At 48.5% G+C, this 18,806-nt stretch overlaps 1 protein-coding gene across 1 annotated transcript; it reads right to left on the bottom strand.

Moving 5' to 3' along the window:
- Positions 1 to 2: 2 nt before the first annotated feature.
- On the bottom strand, positions 3 to 11,229 carry AMBP (alpha-1-microglobulin/bikunin precursor). The gene is made up of 10 exons (XM_020906679.2): positions 10,947 to 11,229; positions 9,591 to 9,733; positions 7,916 to 7,992; positions 6,908 to 7,024; positions 6,352 to 6,453; positions 5,601 to 5,647; positions 2,717 to 2,798; positions 1,489 to 1,656; positions 1,007 to 1,180; positions 3 to 140 (listed from the first exon to the last, which is right to left on the bottom strand). Exons 1-10 carry the CDS (start codon positions 11,061 to 11,063, stop codon positions 109 to 111), a joined length of 1,059 nt encoding a protein of 352 aa, XP_020762338.2. The 5' UTR covers positions 11,064 to 11,229; the 3' UTR covers positions 3 to 108.
- Positions 11,230 to 18,806: the final 7,577 nt, after the last annotated feature.

Genomic DNA, 18,806 nt, shown 5'->3' with positions numbered 1-18,806 from the left:
AATTTCAGGAGTCTACAATTCGGTTTTTATTGGAACCTGCAGCAGGGCTCTGGGGCAGACTCTGACCCTCCCAGTTCCTGCTGCCTTGTGGAGTGGCCTCCGGGCCGGTCAGTTGGAGAAGCGCAGCAACTCCTCATCCCCTGTGGACACAGAGAGGCTTGGGGAGTAGGTGAGGGGTCACCCAAGGGTCTGTGGTTGGGGGTGGTCGGTCAGGGCATGGGGATGGCTCATGGAGGAGGGAAGGCGGCCTGGACTGAGTTCAAGCCTGAGCCTGAGGCCAGAAACTTCTGCTTGCAGGGTGACTTGGTAACTCCAAGATGCATTCCACAGGATGACCTGGTTTTTTGCCTCCTGATTTACTTCCGGCACCGTTTTTCCGGTGGGGAGACAAGGCACATAAATTTTCAATGGCTGTGGCTTCTTGGAATGCTCTTCTTGTTATCATCGCAGCATTACCACCGTTACTAGTATGGGCTGCTGCTAGAAGGGTATGAACCAGGCGAGGCACTGTGCCGCCTAGGAAGTGGGTCCTTTGTCCCACTTTACAGAAGAGAAAACTGAGGCTTAAATTGGTACAGCCTGCGGGGCCACAAAGGGGCAGGCATGACTGAGCACGAAGCACTGTAACAGGGACAGACATGGATTGAGACGGTCCAGAGATCTGAGCCTTCAGGAAGCAGTGGCTGGCAGTATTTGAATCATGTGAGTAACGATGTGGCCAGCCCGAATGTGGCAATGAATGCCAGGATTGGAGCCCGGTTCTGCCCACTCAACCCACCGCCTCGCCCTCTGCTCAGGCCAGCACCTCCCCCCAGGTGCCCCATCCCAGCTGGGGTGAGGCCTTGGGCTTGGCCCCATTTTACAGGTGGGAAGCTGAGCGAGTGGGTGTGTTGGTCACCAGGACAGAGTCCAGAACTCAGCTCTCCAGATCCCTGCCACCCACCAGGGCTCCCCGACCCCCACTCCGGTGGCCCCCAGCCCCGCCCGGCCTTGCGGAGCCTCCTACCTTCACCAGGAATGCCACAGTACTCCTTACACTCCTTCTCCGAGTAGAATTTGTTGCCATTGCCCTGGCAGCCCCCATAGATGAAGCGGACGCACTTCCCCTTGACGGCATCAAACGCCCAGAGCTCGACGTAGGCTCGGCATGGCCCGGGGACTATGGGGAGGTTACAGGCCTCTGCGGGGTGGGGGGAAGGCAGAGAGCCTTAGAAAACCTCATGATCGCTGACCCGAGACCCCCGGCAGGGACCCTATCCCCTGGAACACCTAGACCTCTTCCTATCGATTGAGAAATCAGCCCCCTAGAAGACATACGTGCCGAGGGTCACCCACACCCAAGTGTTCAATTCCTATGCCTTCAGGAAACTGGCCCTGGAATTCCACCACTGGAGCATCCTCTCTCAGCTACCTGTGCAGTGGGCAGGTGGTCTGTTGGGAGGACAGGAGTGGGCAGTGCAAGGGAGGCGGAGATGGGGTGGCACTCACCCACGGTCCGGCAGGTCTGCAAACACTCCTTTTCCGAGAGGAAGTTGTTGCCATTCCCCATGCAGCCGCCATAATCGAAGGTCTCGCAGGCCATGGATGTACCGTTATAGAAATACCTCTTGAACAACCCCAGGCAAGGACCTTGTGAGTAGCCCAGCTGGCAGGAATCTGCGGAGGGGCAGAGCAGCAGTGCTCGCGGAGTGCTGACTGTGTGCCTGTCACCAGGCTGGGCACGTCAACGGGTATCACCTCATTTAGTTTTCATCTCTGCATTCAGAGGAATCATTCTCAACCCTTTTTAAAGCTAAGGAAATTGACTCCCTGAGAGGTAAAGAGATTTCCTCAGGGTTACCTAGTGCTGAGATTCCAAGTCATATTTGTTGGACTCCCAAAAACCCATGCCATAATATGAGGCGTTGCCAATGACTCAGAGGCCCAGCATCCCCATTTGGTCTTGTCTGCCCAAGAGCTCTGTAAAGATGGTGGGTGAGGCTACATTCACCAGCATGCATGCTGGCAGCCTGACCTCTCTGCCAGATGTCCCAGCCCTGTGCCTTTGCTCTCATCATTCCTGCCCCTAGAATGCTAGAACGCCTCCCTCCATAAACCATACCTGGACATAACATGACTTCTCCTTCGTCCAGGAAGTCCTCCTTGACTACTTCACCCCTCCCTTTTCTGAGCTCCCTCAACTCTTTAGCTGACCCTCCTCTTTCAAGTTCCTTATTTCCTTCCTTGACTGCCTACTCTACTAGACCAGAAGGTGTGTTTGTCTCCATGATCCCAGTGCTCAGCAGGGGGTCTGGGGGCGAAGCAGGGTCAGGGTCCAGTGTTTGCTTAGAGTTGAAGAGTGATAGGTCTATCAACTACACATGTGCTCCCACAAGGGCCCCTGAGGTCAGCTCAGCAGGCTGTTATCCCATTGTACAGATGAGAAAACCAAGGCCAGGAGGCCACAAAGTGAAACAGGCCAAGAGCTCACTTCTCATCACGGAGCTGAACATTTCTAAGCTCAGGGACCATGCTTATGCTCCCCTCCCTCTCTCAACAATGTCTGGCACAGGGCAGAGGATGGGATTTGCCTTTTCTAGGCTCGGTTCTTCATTCTAGTAGAAGAATAAGAAAGACTTCATGGTGATGAGGGCAGCTGGAGTGAACCAATTGTGGGCCCTTCCTCTCTGGAGTGTGGCAGAAGGGGGTTTAAAAAAACACAGAGAGTGATCCTCACCTTCTTTCTTGCTGAAATTAGTTACTGGTTGTCCAGCCCCCGAGCCTTCCTCTTCCTGGGTCAGCACAGCCCGCCGAGCCCTCTGGGGGAAAAAACAGAGGAAGCTGTTTCAGGGACCTAGTCACGGTTGTTCCCCTGGACCCCCGGCATGTAAAATGCCATTTGCTCTGAGGATCAAGGTGTAGACAGAAACACAGCTACTAGACTGATGAATGGCCTGTTTTCCCAAAGCATCGGGCTTCCCAGGTGGCGCTAGTGGTAAACAATCTGCCTGCCAATTCAAGAGACAAGAGTTCAGTCTCTAGGTCGAGAAGATCCCCTGGAGGAGGGCATGGCGACCCACTCTACTATTATTGCCTGCAGAATCCCGTGGACAGAGGAGCCTGGCAAGCTACAGTCCATGGAGTCGAAAAAGTTGGACACAACTTTGAAACCAAACAACAAAAACAACTGGCTAAAACAGAAGAGGCAGGAGACAGATAAAAAGAAGAGGAACAGAAACTATCCAGACCCGCTTCAGAAATCTTACTCAAGGTTGAAGGAAATGGGAAGATATTCTCAAACAGGGAAGAATTCCAGGATTAAAATACTCAAAACTTCCTCGAACACAGCACTTTGTGAAGAAATGGCATTAAAAGATTAATAGAAATAATAACTCAGGAATGGCGAGGCTGTGTTGTATTCATTAGGAGAGAATGTAGAATCCATTAAATTATAGAACTGTTACTAAATGTCTGGGAATTGCAGAGACAGAACAGAATGGGAATGGTATCAATCTGGACAGAGTAAAAGAAAAAGGGAAGAGGATTTAGAACACAGTTTGATAGTAAAGACCTCTGTCTACCAAGTCCCAGAGACAATAGATAGCCTCTAAAAGTATTTACTTACGTTTAAAGTCGCTCAGTTGTGACCCCAAGAACTATACAGTCCATGGAATTCTCCAGGCCAGAATACTGGAGTGGGTAGCCTTTCCCTTCTCCAGGGGATCTTCCCAAACCAGAGATTGAACCCAGGTCTCCCGCATTGCAGGTGGATTCTTTACCAGCTCAGTCATAAGGGAAGCCCAACCTTGACTCAGAGCATTCTTAAGAAATAAACCTCTTGGCAAGGAGAAATATTTATTTGAAGATTTTTTTTAAAGCTTCAAACTTCAGATTTTTTTTAAATTCAAGTAAAATAACAATGAATGCCTTTTCAAGTTCAGGAATAGCATCTGGAATGAATTCCATTTAATAACAGCATATCTAAATCTGTGCTTCTGTCTATCCAACTTTCCTCCCCCTGCCCCTCTCCAGGTGTATACAGGTCAAGATTCCTGGAATAATGTGAATGCTCAGAGTTTCTTGGTGGTGCAATTTTTCAAAACTTGTTTTTTATATTTTTTATACTGCATTGTTTTAATTCTTTATAATGAGAGTATGTTAACTTTATAGTAGCAATGGTAATTTTTCTTAAAAAATAGGAAAGCAAAGAAATATGTTAACTGTGAATTCTATGTAGAAATAGGACACTATTGTCCTTTTTTTCTTTCTTTCAGTTTTAAAATTTTTTTCAGTTGCATGCAACAAATTCTGGTAAATTCTCTTTTGATTTTCATTCTATTACAAGTATTTTCTAACCTTCCTTGTTATGACTTCTTAGATACACCCATCATTTAAAAGTGAACATCTAACTTCCAAATACATGGGATTTTTGTCTAAAGTGTCTTTAATATTAATCTCTCATTTTGATACTAATTCCTTATTTAAATGCTTTTTTCTCTGCAGTCACCCTCTGTGTTTTCTTCAGTCTAACTTTATTGAGGCTTTCAGTGGCTAAGTCAAAGATTTCTCTTGGTAAATATCACATTGCACTTGAAAATATGTGGATTATTTTCAAGTGTCTTTTGATACTGATTTCTAACATAATTCCACAGTGATGAGAACAGACTCTGTATGATTTCAATATCTTCAGACCATGAAACTTTTGCATCTCATCTTAAGTCCCTGGATATGTTCCAGTGTCTCCTAGGTTATAGTCTATGGGAACTTGAATAGAATTTGTATTCTGCTGTTGTGTGAAAACTATATAAATCTTAACTATGTTGAGTTGGTTTTTAGTGCTTTTTGGGTCTACTATCTGCTTCTACTTCTCTGTATATTCATTCTATTAATTTTTGAGAGTTAGATACTGAAACTCCAACTAACAACCTTAATTTATCTATTTTAAAAAATAATTGTAATATATAGTGGAACATATGTAACCTTGTTCTGTATTTTCCAAGTCCCTTGTATATATGTTATATACTTTCATAATTAAAAAAATTAAGATTAAAGTGAAAAAAATTTCAAAAATATGTTTCTAAAATAAATATATGTATGTATTTTTACACACACACACATAGACACAACAGTAGACTAAATTAGTATATATAATTTCCAAATAATCAGAGAAAGAATGAAGACTTAATCAATATGGCAAAAGGCAGGAAAAGAAGGAAGCCTCCCAAATCAAAAGTCAGCATAGAAGAGGCACTGGCTTGAGAAGCTGCTTGCCCTCAGGTTTGCTGTTTTTCAGAGCTCAATTGACTTTATTTTCACCTATTGAGTATTGAGTATCTTTATCTCATTATTGAGTCTGTCACTGCTTTTGGGCACTCTTCTAACATGTCACTGGATCCCAGCACCTGGAAGGTAAAGGTAATCACTCCATTCCACAGATGAGGAAAGGGACATCCGCACGGGGCAGCAACCAGCCTCGTGGCAGAACTGAGATTGAGCCCAGGTGGGTCTGACTTCACAACCCATGCCCACTGCTGCCTGCTCTCAGCAACCCCACCCACCAGCACGGCAGGGGAGCCTACGCGGGCAGGGTGGGGCTGGGGCGGGGGAACAGAGGTGCTCACCGAGAGTGCAGTGGGCTCTGGATCCTGCTCTCCAGGGACACATTCGCCTGAGTCAGAGGACAGAAGAGAAAGGGAATAAGACCCAGACAGGCTTTGCTTCTTCCGAAGAACTAATGGCCATGTGGCGGGCGGGCCCCCTCTCTGGGACCCGTCCCGTGCACCAGCCCATTGCAGGGACGGCTCCACCCGCACGGCTTGCTGAAGGTCATCGCTGGAAAAGCGACGGACTGATGGCAGTACCACTGTTACCACCCCTATTGTCTCCATCCCGCCACCAGCATCCCAAGGCTGACATCTATCCAGCACTTACTAGAAACCACGTACAGTGCTACTGTATTTAACGCCTTTATCTCATTGATCCCTCACAGCAACTTCTAAGGGGGGGCACACATTATCATGCCCACTTTACAGATGAGGAAATGAGGCTCTGAAAGCCACCTGAAGCCTCCCAGCTCAGTTCGAAACTCGGGGCTCTAACTCCTACCCTCTATTGCCTCCCAAGAGGGGGCCCTGGATTCTGGCTGTCACCGCACTTGGCAGGTGGCGGCAGCGTGAATGCTGAATTGGCTCTAGTCTCAGCTCTGCCAGGTCCACGCCGTGTGACCTGGAACTAGCCCGGGGACCCAGCGTGCCTTTTCTGTAAAGAGAGGAGGGGAACTATAGCCCAGTTTCCCTCAAAGGGTGGTGGGAGAGCCCCAGGGGCTCTGGGCCCACAGGATGAGGAGGGGACAGAAATGTGAGATGCCGTTACCTCTGTCGGGCATGGTGAAGATGGCGTCCTCGGGGATGCCCACACCCAGGGCCACCTCCCTGAATTCCTCCAGCAGGCTTTCCCGAAGCTGCGGCTCACGCCCTGAAAGTGGGAGGCAGGGGAGATGCCTAGGACCACAGGGGCCAGGGCTACCAGGGCCTGGCGTTATTTTGCCCAGGGATTTTCATTTCGGGGACATTTGAGACCTATTGACTCAACTGGGTCTCTTTGGCACCCTTACGGAAAGCTCAGCTCCAGAAAAGGAGGAGGAGCCTTCCCAGGCTCCCCATTGCATGTCTCCTGGCTCCCCACCCAGCACAAGAGTGGTTCTTTAAGGGCCCAGAGATGCTAGAATTCTCTGGATATTTTGAGATCGAAAGAAGAGGCTTCAGCCTAAAATGGGAGACTGAGCTCTACCTCCTCCAGGGAGAGTGAATGTTTCGACCTTGCCCATAACTGGAGTTTTGTTGGAAGGAAAAAGCAAAACTCCCTGAGCTTCCCCACTTCATTTCCCCAAATGACAGGTCTCCACCCACCCCCAGCTCCAGGCCTTTACCATAGAGCTTGGCAGTAATGGTGGGTCCATGGCGACGGCTTAATTTCTTGGTCAGAAAAATGGCATACTCATCGTAGTTGGTGTGGACCACATAGGACTCCATGGTGATGTTCCATTCTGCATGGAAGATGAAAAGATCAGTGGTCAGAAGGCTTCTATGCTGAGATCCTTCACCTATTCACCCACATATCATCTATTCATTCATCCTTCTGTCCACCCATCCTTTGCATATATTTGTTTATCTATTCATCCATCTTCACTCTCTCTCTCCATCCATCTCCTCCACGGATTCATCAATTCATCCACCATCATTTGATCCGTCCATCCTCTCTGTAATCAGTCCATAAATACATCCATTTTCCTTCCTTCCTTCCCTCCCTCTTTCCTTCTTTCTTTCCTCCAACTGTTAATCCATCAGTTTATCTATTTAACGATTGATTGATTACTCAACTAATGTACTATCACACATATATTCACGTACCACTTTTAATCCTCTCACTCATTTATTTACCCAACGATTCATCTACCCAAACATTAAAGCCCTGACATGATTATTTGATGCATAGAGCAAATTTAATAAACATTTGCTGAATTAATGATAAACTCATGTCCACGTCTGTCTATCCCTTAGCACCACACACACAGTTACATGGTAGATGCTTAGCAAATTGTTATCAGTTGATTGCAGATGCCTAAACAGGAAGACTGATGAAATCAGCACTCAGAACCATCACTTGAATTCAGTAATATTTTCAGCTCATCACTTAAAACCAGCACTTGACGAGCGTGTACATGGTGGGGCAAGGGTCATGAGGGTAGGAGCTAGAGAGAGAAGGAGGAAGAAGGAGAGAGAGACGCAGAAGGAGCGGGGACTTTGGAGGAAGGCTAGATGACATTGCAGAACAGTGGGAGGAATGGTTGTAGGGGCAGAGAGGAAGAGCGCGTAAGACATCAGGCTCTTTTTTAGCAAAGGAGAGAACTGCGGGCGTCCCCTTTGACTCAACTTACTGGCTTTGTGAAAGAGAAACTTCCCATCAGTGCTTGTTCTCTCATAAGCACCAGAGATCGATTCACAGACACCTTTCCTGGAAATGAGCAAACCAAAAGAAAGATAATATCTGGTAGAGACCGTTGTCCTGACACCCCGCTCTCCTGCAGGGTCTTTCCAGATACTTTTTTTTTTTTTTTTTTGTAATTCGGAAAGTAGCATTTCCAAATACCTGGTTTAATTCTGCCACCAGTCCTGAGAGACATCTGTTTCACATAAGAGAGCAGAGGGACTGAGGGAAGAAAGGAGCTCATTGACGCCATCCTCTTGGCAAACCCAGCACTGAAAATCAGCCGCCTTAACCAAATCTGTACAGTATGCATATACGCCAGGAAATCAGAACGATTCTTTAACACCTTAATTCATTTATTACTTTGTGTCTCTCTTGCCTCGTTTTCCTCATCTGAGAAATGGGGATAATGATAGTTTCTACATCATATGGTGGGTGAGAGCATCAGATGAGATATTTTATGCAAAGAGCTTAGAGTAAGCACTATGCATACATTAGCTACTATCTTTACCTGCTGAGTTACCAGGGAAGTCGTTATTGTTATAATGATTATCGTTTATCTTAATGATATTTAACGAGCATCATCTACGTGCCAAGCACTGTGCTACAGGCTGGGGATTCAGAGAGAAACAGGGGAGACCCTGTCCCCTCATGGAGCATTGGATTGTAAAATCCAGTGAGGGGGGTGGGCAGGCCAGCGGCAGATGCAGTCGGTGTGGTTACTGACACGTGGGGGGAAGCACAAGGTACTCAGAGACCATAAAAGAATGCACATAACCTGAACCTGGATAGGTGGAGGGAGTCGGGGAGGCCTTCCTGGAGGAAGCAACAAAGAACCTGAGTCCTGAAGGATCCATAGGAGTTAGCGCAGGAAGTGGGGAGAGGTTTTCTAGGTAGAAGAAATATTCGATGCAAAGTCCCAGAGGAAGGAGGGTTCCAGAAACTGAAAGAAGATCCAGCTAGGTGGGTCAGAGAGTATGTGGGTGCATGGGGAAGGGAACAGTGAGCGCTTGGGAGTCACAGAGGCTGGAAGGCTCTGCTGAAGGGGTTGAAGTTTATCTCAAGGGCAATAGGGAAGGAACTCTGGAAAGGTTTAAGCAGATTTGAGTTTTTGAAAGGCCTTTCTGGCTGCGAGGTGATGAATGATTTGGATGGAAAGCTGGAGGTTAGAGGTGGGGAGAAATGTAGAGAGGATACTATAGATAACGGTAGGAAAGAAAGGTGAAGGTGACTTGGTCCAGGGCAGTGGTGGTGAATAGGGAAGAAGTAAACAGGCTGGAGGGAATAAGGAAGAGCAGGGATAAGGCTGGATGGTGGACCGAATGGTCGTGGCAGAGGAAAGAAGAGTCTAGGACATTCACCAACCACCCAGCCTTCCAGGTTGTATAGAAGTGCCTTTCCTGAGCTAATGGAAGACCAAGGAGCAGGAGTAGATTGGAAAACAGGCAGTGTTGGGTGTAGATGGGACAATTAGTATGGACCGCCCCACCGTTGGGAAGCAGAGAAGTCTGGCCCTCAGGAGTGAGTCCTGGCTGGAAGTAGCGACCTGCTACTTTCCAGGACAGGGTGGAGGCTGAAGCCAGGGTGGGGGTGGGTCCCAGTCCTCTAACCCCATCCCCACTCACCGCCTGTGAGTGTTGGTGACGCTGATCTCCTTGTTCGTCGCCCCCTCTTTCAACACCAGTGTGCTCATGGTCATCTTGTCCTTGAACCTCTTCAGCCATGGGCAGGTGGAGCCCACGGCCACATTGAACCACTTCCCATAGATCTAGGAGGCAGCCACAAGCCCTAAGCATCTGGACCTGGACAAGACCGGGAGGGCGTCTGTCCCCCTCCCCCATCTCTGACTTCTCCTCCTAAGCGATCATGTCTTACAGATAACTGGAGGCTACGAGGCTTCCGGGGAGGATGGAGCCCTGATGATGGAACTCCAGGCATCATGGCTGGCTTAGAAGAGAGATGGCAGGTAGACCCCACCCCGCCCACTGGCAGAGGGCCTGACTCTGCTGAGATGCAGGCTCTGGGCTGCTCACTGGATAGGGTCCAAATCCCCATGCCCCAGGGTCACCATCAACCACTGCTCCCTAAGAGCAGGGTCCTGTCTCTTACTCCTCCGGGGATGGGGTGCTCACCACCTTGCACACAGCCCGTACCTCTGTGTTAGAAAGTAACTCCTTTCCCTAAGCTGAGCCTGACCCAGGATGAGCCTGCTGCCTCTAGAAAGAGAACTTAGGTGTCTGCAGACCCTTCACCATCCCAGACCACCAGAGACCTGTTCCTCGTGCCCTGCTCCCCACAACCCTTCCTCATTGCTAAACATAAACAAAATCCATACCACGGCTACAAAGGTCAGAAGGAACCTGGGGTGGCACTGGAGGGACAGGCTTTGCTCAAGGTCACCCAGTGATTTGGGTGGAGCCGGGGCTGGACAGCAGACTTCCCCTGCACAGCGCCCTGCCCAGGACACTTAGTCCCCTCAGCCTGATTTCTGTCCTGATCCTCTTATCCCCATGATCCTACAGGTAGGGCAGAGGGCCCAGGATGGGCTACCAGAGATGTTGCAGCAGAGGTGAACAGTTAAAGGATGAAGGGATGCAGGTTAGGGGGTGGGGAGAAGAGTCACACAAAGCCGGGCGCTGTCGGGGGGAGGCGCTGCAGGGGCAGCAGGACTTGGCACCAAGCCTTTTCTGGGTGGGTTCTCATCAGAGCACGATTTCCCTTGGAGTCCAACAGTGCAGGTTCAGACTTCAAGATCTTTGACTCAGAATGGCAGCCCAGAGTCCCACAAAAGGGTGAGCGCAGAGTTGCAGCTTCAATGAAGTCCTGACAGTGTGAGCAGCAGGAAGGACCCTCAGAGACCCATCCCTGGAGTTCCAGATGCAAAGAGTGAGACCCCAAGGCACACAGGACTTGTCCCTCTCCGCCAGCTAGGCCCTGCTGCTCAGACACCCTACAATCACTGCCAGAGACGCCAGCCTTACCCTAGACAGGTCGAAGTTCTCCTGCACTTGAATGTCATCGGACAATGTGGGCACGGGGCTGGCATTCACCGCCAGGCAGGCGGTCAGCAACAGCAGCAGGCCCCTGAGACTCCGCATGGCTCAGGTTCCTCTGTCTGGGGTGTCACTCACAGGCTTGGCTGGTCTGGGGATGGAAGAGCCACCAGCTCCCTGCTCAAGGCAGCTACGGACTGGGGCTGGGGAAGGGGCCTGCGGCTGTAGGTGATCTTGCTGTTTGCCCTGCTCGGCCAGGACCAATCAGAGCCCCAAGGCCAGGGCTGATCGATCCCTTTTTGTAACCTGGCCGGGGTCACAGCCCCCAGGGGCCAGGGTAGCTATTTCAGAGGAGCCGCTGGCCGTATGCAACCTGGCCCTGCTGCAGCTGGATGCTGGGTTCAGGCATCACAAGGACTTCCCCAGAAACTCCTCGCCTGTCCCAGGCAGGATGGGAGAGGCGGGCAGCCCAAGCCCTTCCCGCTGAGTCATTCCACCTGTGAGCCAGGAGGACAAGCCCAACTGGCCTGTTTCCCATACGAAAAAAATCTAGGGCCTGGGGAGAGTAAGTGGCTTAGCAGAGACTATAAGCAGGTCTATGGTGAAGCTAGCTTCCCTTGTGGCTCAGATGGTAAAGAATCTGCCCGCAAGGTGGGAGTCCCGGGTTCAATCCCTGGGCTGGGAAGATGCCCTGGAGAAGGGAATGGCTACCCACTCCAGTATTCTTGCCTGGAGAATCCCATGCACGGATGAGCCTGGCAGGCTACAGTTCATGGATTTGCAAAGAGTTGGACCTGACTGAGCGACTTAACACTACCACCATGGGAAAGATAAGACTAGAGCTCAGGTGTCCTGTCCCCGGAGCTCCTTCTCTGACCCATGGCTTCCCACAGCCCTAGCAAATAATATTAATAATAGAAATAATAATGCTGCTGCTGATGCCCACAGCTTCGAGGCACTTAGCATCTGGTATGGACCAGCTATGCACAAGTACTTTACACCTGCCCTGAAATGGCTCATCCCCAAAACAGCTCCATCAAGCAAGTGCTGTTCTCCCCCTCTATAGACAGGCAGCCTTTGGTGGTGGCTGAGAGCGTGGACTCAGGAGCCAGGCTGCTCCTCTGTGCTGCTCACTGGGGGAGGGGGTGGCCTTGGGTGAAAGACTTTACCTTTCACCACATCTGTGTCTTCATTTGAAAATGGGATAGTAGCAGTTCCTGTTCAGAACACTGTCATGAGGACTGAAGAAGTTCATGCTTGCAAAGCCCTAGGGTAGGAGCTGGCACATGCGGGAGCTGAACGCGTACACTGAGGGCTGGATAAAGCCCCCTCCCCGCAAAGTCGAGTGCGCCTGGGACCTCAGACACCTTACTTGCACATGTAATGAGTTCAGATGAGGTCCTACCGGAGGATGACGAACCCTCAGTCCAAGGACTGATGTCTTCATAAAACAAAGAGGAGGGAGATTTGGACTCAGAGACACATAGGGAAGATGGCTGCAGGAAGACGGAAGCTGAGATTGGAATGAGGCGGCTGCAAGCCAAGGAATGCCAAGGGCTGCTGACAGGAGCTGGGAAGATCAAGGAAGGATTTTCCCCTAGAACCTTCAGGAAGGATGTGGCCCTCCTGACAACTTGCTGTCGAACTTGTAACCTCCAGAACTGGGAGAGAAAGCATTTCTGCTTTATTACACCACCCACTTTGTGGTATTCTGTTAATGGCAGCCTTAGGAAACGAGTCAGAGTTCATTCCCTTGAAATATTTAACAGGAATTTTAAAAAAGCAGATCCATTTGTCTCCGAAGATCAAACTCTTGCCAGTGATACTGCAGGTCCTCTCTGTTTTTGAAATTTTTTTTAAATTGTGAAAGTATGACGACACATTTACATGAAACTTAGAAAATACAGAAAATTTTTTTAAGTAGATAAATGAAGATTTTTAGTTGGAGTTTTAATATCGAACTCTCAAAAATTAACAGAATGAATATTCAGAGAAGTAGAAGGATATGAGAAGCACCAAAAGCGCTATTAGCCTGAAAAGCATGAAAGCGTGGAAAGCACTGAAGCAGTTTTCAACCTGAAAAGCACTGAAAACCAATTCACCATAATTAGGATTTATACAATTTTCACAAAATAGTAAGAACCAATTTCTATTCAAGTTCCCATAGACTGTAAGCCAGGAGACACTGAAACACATCCAGGGATGTAAAACAAGGTGCAAAATTTTCACAGTCTAAAGATATTGAAATCGTACAGAGTTTGTTCTCTTATCACTGTGGAATTATATTATAAATCAATACCAAAAGATATTTGAAAATGACCCACTTATTTTCAAGTGCAATGTGGCATTTACCAAGAGAGACCTTCAACTTAGCCATTGAAAGCCTCAGTAAAGTTAGACTGAAAAAAAACACAGAGGGTGATAGCAGAGAAGAAAGCATTTAAATGAGAACTTTGTATAAAATGAGAAATTAATATTAAAGATATTTTAAACAAAATCCCATGTATTTGGAAATTAGATGTCCACTTTTAAATGATGGGTGTATCAGAAAAATAAATAAGTAAAAATAAAAAAAAAAAATAAATGATGGGTGTATCAAAGAAACAATAACAAGGAAGATTAGAAAATATTTGTAACAGAATAAAAATGAAAAGAGAATTTACTAGAATTTGTTGCATGCAGCTGAAGCTGCTCCATGCAATTAAATGCAATGTGGAGTCTTAAAAAAAGGTATGAAAACAAATAATGAACACCAGCATAAAATTTTGTGGGGTTTGAACAAAATCTGGACTTTAGTTAATAATACTGTGAAAAGTAAAGTGTTAGCTGTTCAGTTGTGTCCAACTCTTTGTGACCGCATGACTGTAGCCCTCTAGGTTCCTCAGTATCACTTGTTAATCTCCCGATTTTCTTTTTTTACAACATAGTATTTCTTCATATTCTCAGAACTGGACTCAAAGTTTCAAGCCTCATTCAAATTTTCTTAGATCACTAAGACAATAAACTTTCTAGACTTTAAGCAGTAATACTAGATGCCAAAATACATGGAACTATATTAAAGTTTTGAGTGAATATAAATTAGAAATCTAGCATTCTGTTCATACTGAGTGAAACAACAGGAATCAAAATGTCATAAAGTTTTCAGCTAGGCAAGAATACATAAATTTTCTGAAATGTATATATTACACATACTATATATATTTGTTGTTGTTCGATCACTAAGCTGTGTCCAATTCTTAGACTTCATGGACTGCAGTGTACCAGACTTCCCTGTCCTGCACTATTTCTCGGGGTTTGCTCAAACTCACGTCCCCTGAGTCGATGATGCCATCCAACCAGCTCATCCTCTGTCATCCTCTTCTCCTCCTGCCTTCAATCTTTCCCAGCATCAGCGTCTTTTCCAGTGAGTCAGCTGGCCAAGGTGCTGGATTTTCAGCTTCAGCATCAGTCCTTTCAGAGTTGCTTTCCCTTAGGATTGACTGGTTTGATCTCCTTACCACCCAAGGAACTCCCAAGAGTCTTCTCCAACACCACAGTTCGAAAGCATCAATTCTTTGGCACTCAACCTTCTTTACGGTCCAACTCTCACATCCATACATGACTACTGGAAAAACCATAGCTTTGACTAGACAGACCTTTGTCGGCAAAGTGATGCCTCTGCTTTTTAATACCCTGTCTAGGTTGGTCATAGCTTTTCTTCCAAGGAGCAAGCAGCTTTTAATTTCGTGGCTGCAGTCACCACCTGCAGTGACTTTGGAGCCCAAGAAAATAGTCTGTCACTGTTTCCATTGTTTCCCCCATCTGTTTGCAGGGAGAAATATCAATAATCTCAGATATGCAGATGATACCACCCTAAAGGCAGAAAGTGAAGAGGAACTAAAGAGCCTCCTGATGAGGGTAAAAGATGAGAGTGAAAAAGCTAGCTTAAAACACAACATTCAAAAAACTAGGATCATGGTATCTGGTCCCATCATTTCATGGCAAATAGATGGTGGGGTGGAAATGGAAATAGCGACAATTATCTTCCCTCTTGTTCACAGTGTTTCTCAAGCCTTTATGGTTTGTTTCACGGTGGTAGTAAGGAGGCAGTCTGAATTAAAAAGGGCGCAGAGAGCTGAGAGCCAGCAGCCTGACTTGTTCGATACAACTTTGGGGATGACCTTCCCTCTCCGAAGCCCACTTTTCTCACCTGTAAATGGAAGATAAGAATCCCTGATCTGACAAGAGATCAAGTGAGCAGTGTGTGTGAAAGTACTCTGTAAACAGTCCACTGCCTCGCCTGTGTGATGGTGTCAGGATGTCTGTCTTTGAAGAAACCAAGCCTGATACAAGAATGAAAAAAAATCATAATGAATCATGAACAGGAACAGAGCCATCCTGTGAAGGTTGCCCACAGGGTATCACATGGCTCATCTGATCTTCACTGAGGGTCTACATTGTCAGGACTGTCAACCACCCCCCCCCACCCCCCCGGCCCCAAGGGGAGCCTGAGAGCCACGCGAGTAGAGAAGAATCCCAGCCTCTTTTGGTGCAAAATTGTTCAACTGGTCACACAGCCCCTGCTGGGGGAGGGGAGAGGCCGGGAGGATGGGCCCAGGATGTTGATCTCTTCTCCCACCTCCAGAGATGTTTGCTCTCCTGAGATTATTAACCAGAACAAACAGTGAGAGCAAACTCTGACAAAGCCCACCTGGACTTTGAGCTGCTTTTTAAAAATTAATCCTGAACCACAAGGACGCAAGGCCGGCAGTAAACAGGAGTGCTGACCCTCTCCCCCCTCTGGCCCTTGGGGTGGAAGGAGAGAGGCTCTGGGGCCCCTATCCTCCTAAAGGATCCAGGGTCCAAGGGTTCACTGAAATTGGCCAGGTCCCAGAACACTTTCAAGGGGAGGGCAAGGGCCTGACCACGCAAGAGAGCTTCTAGCCTCAGAGCCAGCGCAGGAGGGAACAGAGGCCTGTTTTAGATGAACACTAGGCCTCCGAGAAGGAAAAGAATTTGCTCATGGTCCCCCAGCTTGGGAGTGACCGAGCTGGAGGTCAAATGGGCCTGACTCCAGAGCCTAGGCTTTCCCCCATCCTTTATTCATCCGTCCACTCATTCATTTACCAAACGTGCTCTCCAGGCTTGGTGCTGAGGATAGGATGGAAAACAGGACACACTCCCCGGGAGCGGGGGCAGGGGTGAGAGGATCTGGCAAGATGAGTGGGAATCAGCCAGCCAAAAAGGCATGCATGGGGTGGGGGCGGGGTGGGAAGAGGAGAGGGTATTCCAGACAGAGGAAACAGCAACTGTAAAGGCTTAGAGGAGGACAGTGGAGAGAGAAATGTATATGGAATTCAGAAACGAACAAGCCAAACCACAGGTCTGGAGCTTGGGAGATGAGAGGGGTGGAACGAGCCAGGCCAGGGAGGTGGGGAGGACCAGCAGGGAGGACTCTGATGCCAGCTCGAGGGGATCGCTGGTTGTCTGGAGTATCTGGGGAGCCCTGGTGCATTTTCAGAAGTGTTCCTGGATTTATAACCAGGAAAGATGGGTGAGGAGGCAGTGCAAGTGGGAAGCTCAGGAAAGCAACTCACTGGGAGGTTTTCCAGGAAGAAGGAAGGGGCCGGAGCACTGGGATCTGGCGAATGGACCAGCAGGGACATCAAAGACATTAGCTGGCGGTGGCCAAGGTCGGGACCTTCCTCTGCTAATGGAGGAAGGGGATGGCAGGGAGACCTTGCCTCCCCACAGTGAGGTATCCAGCTGTGGGCCTCATCCCAGGGCCTGACCCTGCCCAGGTTGCTCAGACTCAGAGCCACAACCCTTCCCTCCAAGGGGAAGCTGGAGGCGGCAGCACCCAGGACTCCATGAAAGTGATGGAGGAGGCATTATTCTCAGTGCCCAGCTCTGCCTAGGTTTTGTTCCCCATTCCTGCCGCAAAGAGCCAGGTCACCCACAGGCTTGAGTTCCAGGCCTGTGACTTGTTGGGTGACTGTGGGCGGTCTTTTCTCTCCTTGACCTCACCCTCCTCCTCCGGATTCCTGACGCAGGTATAATCTCATGTGACAGAGGTGAAATAAGCACGGGGTGAGGGGCCTTTGTGAAAGTGCTCCCAGGGTACCAATGGGAGGGACCAGTGCCATCACAGGCACTTAGCCCCGCGTGTGGTTTCAGTAAAGGCCCCACAGGTAGCAGAAACCACAGGCAAGAGGGTGTGAGCACCCCACGTCCACTAGAGGGCAGCAGAGAACGTCAGACAGAAAAGGAATTTGTTCACAGCTTCGTCCTTACGGACCTGGAGGCAGAGACCAAGAGTCAAGGCCAGCCGAAGCGGTAGAACCAGGGTTGGAATCCAGCTTTCCTGGCCCCAGGCCTGCTTACAGCCCTCTGACGAATGCAGAACACTCAGCTTCTGCCTTGCCTATCCCCACCCTGGCCACAGACCTGGATGCTTAGATGAGCCCCCTTTAAAACTAGCTCCCTATCTGGAGAAACTACTGGCAGCTCAGTTCGGTTCAGTTCAGTTGCTCGGTCGTGTCTGACTCTCTGTGACCCCGTGGACTGCGGGGCGCCGGGCTTCCCTGTCCATCACCCCCTCCCGGGGCTTGCTCAGGCTCGTATCCATCGAGTCAGTGATGCCATCCGGCCATCTTATCCTCTGTCGTCCCCTTCTCCTCTGCCTTCAATCGAGACTATCACAGACAGGTATTTTAGAGTATACTTATTGTTAATAGTTTATCTAAAAGCTCATATCACATTTACATTTTTGAGGAGCTTTCTTTCTTATTGTTTTTAGAGGTACTTTCTTTGTTGACAAGCTTGTGACAGATATAACAATATAGCGATTTTTAACTTATAATAAACCTAGGCACAATGACAAAAAAATATATAATAAAAAAAATAAATAAAACTAGCTCCCTGCCCAGTGAATTCAGTTCTCCTGGTGAACTAGGATTGGGTGTTACTGCTATTGACCACAAGGGCTGCGACCACTTGAATAAGCACTTAGGTTCATAATGTGTGCCAGATCCAGTGCTGAGGACTCAGCAAGCACGTCATATTGAATTCTCTGGTTAATGTTCCATCATTTCACTATGATGGTAGCCCCATTTTGCAGATAGGGAAATCGAGGCCAAGAGATCAGATGACTAGGTGTCAAGGGTCACTCAGCCAGTGAGTAGTGATCCAAACCCAGATCTGTCTCCCTGACGGCCGAGTCACACTGCTGACCTCCCAGATCCTTGTCCCCTGATACACAGTGGGGCCATGGTGATGTTCTTTCAGACACCTGGAACAGAGGGGTGGCTGTCTCCCTTCTGTCACCCTTCATGAGTGAGCCTGGTTCTCCCTTCCCCGGCCAAGAGCATGCTTGCTTTCTGCCACAGCAAGACTTGACCCTTCTCTTCTTCCTCAGAACCAGCACTGTGCCGGCCACCTAACAGCAGCTCAGAGACCACCTGCTAATCAACTGCCTTAGAACTGTGAGCAGAAAAGTAGGTCAGACCCCAGAAAGATCACCCAACTAGAAGACAGCTGAGGGAGACTGGGAGATTGAAATCACCATGGCCAAATCCTTGAATCATGACCCATGAATGAGTGACTGGGGTATTCCCAGAAACAATTTTAAACACAAAGTTCCCTTGAATCGCTGATTTTGAGTTATTCTTTGCATCACGGCTGGCAGGATCCCCAAGCCTTCATCCAGCAGAGTGATGACCAAGCAGCTGAACTTTGCACCCAGACTGTCCTGGGTTCCAGTCATGGCTGCGACCCCTTCCTGCCTATTTGGTCTTAACGGACTTCAAATTTCTCAACCTGTCTTTTCTTCTGTTAAATGGGGTTCATAAGAACTAATAAGAGTGTATA

Source organism: Odocoileus virginianus, chromosome 31 (genome assembly GCF_023699985.2).
Source record: "Odocoileus virginianus isolate 20LAN1187 ecotype Illinois chromosome 31, Ovbor_1.2, whole genome shotgun sequence".
Lineage (NCBI taxonomy): Eukaryota > Metazoa > Chordata > Mammalia > Artiodactyla > Cervidae > Odocoileus > Odocoileus virginianus.
This window is presented reverse-complemented; position numbering and strand designations above follow the sequence as displayed.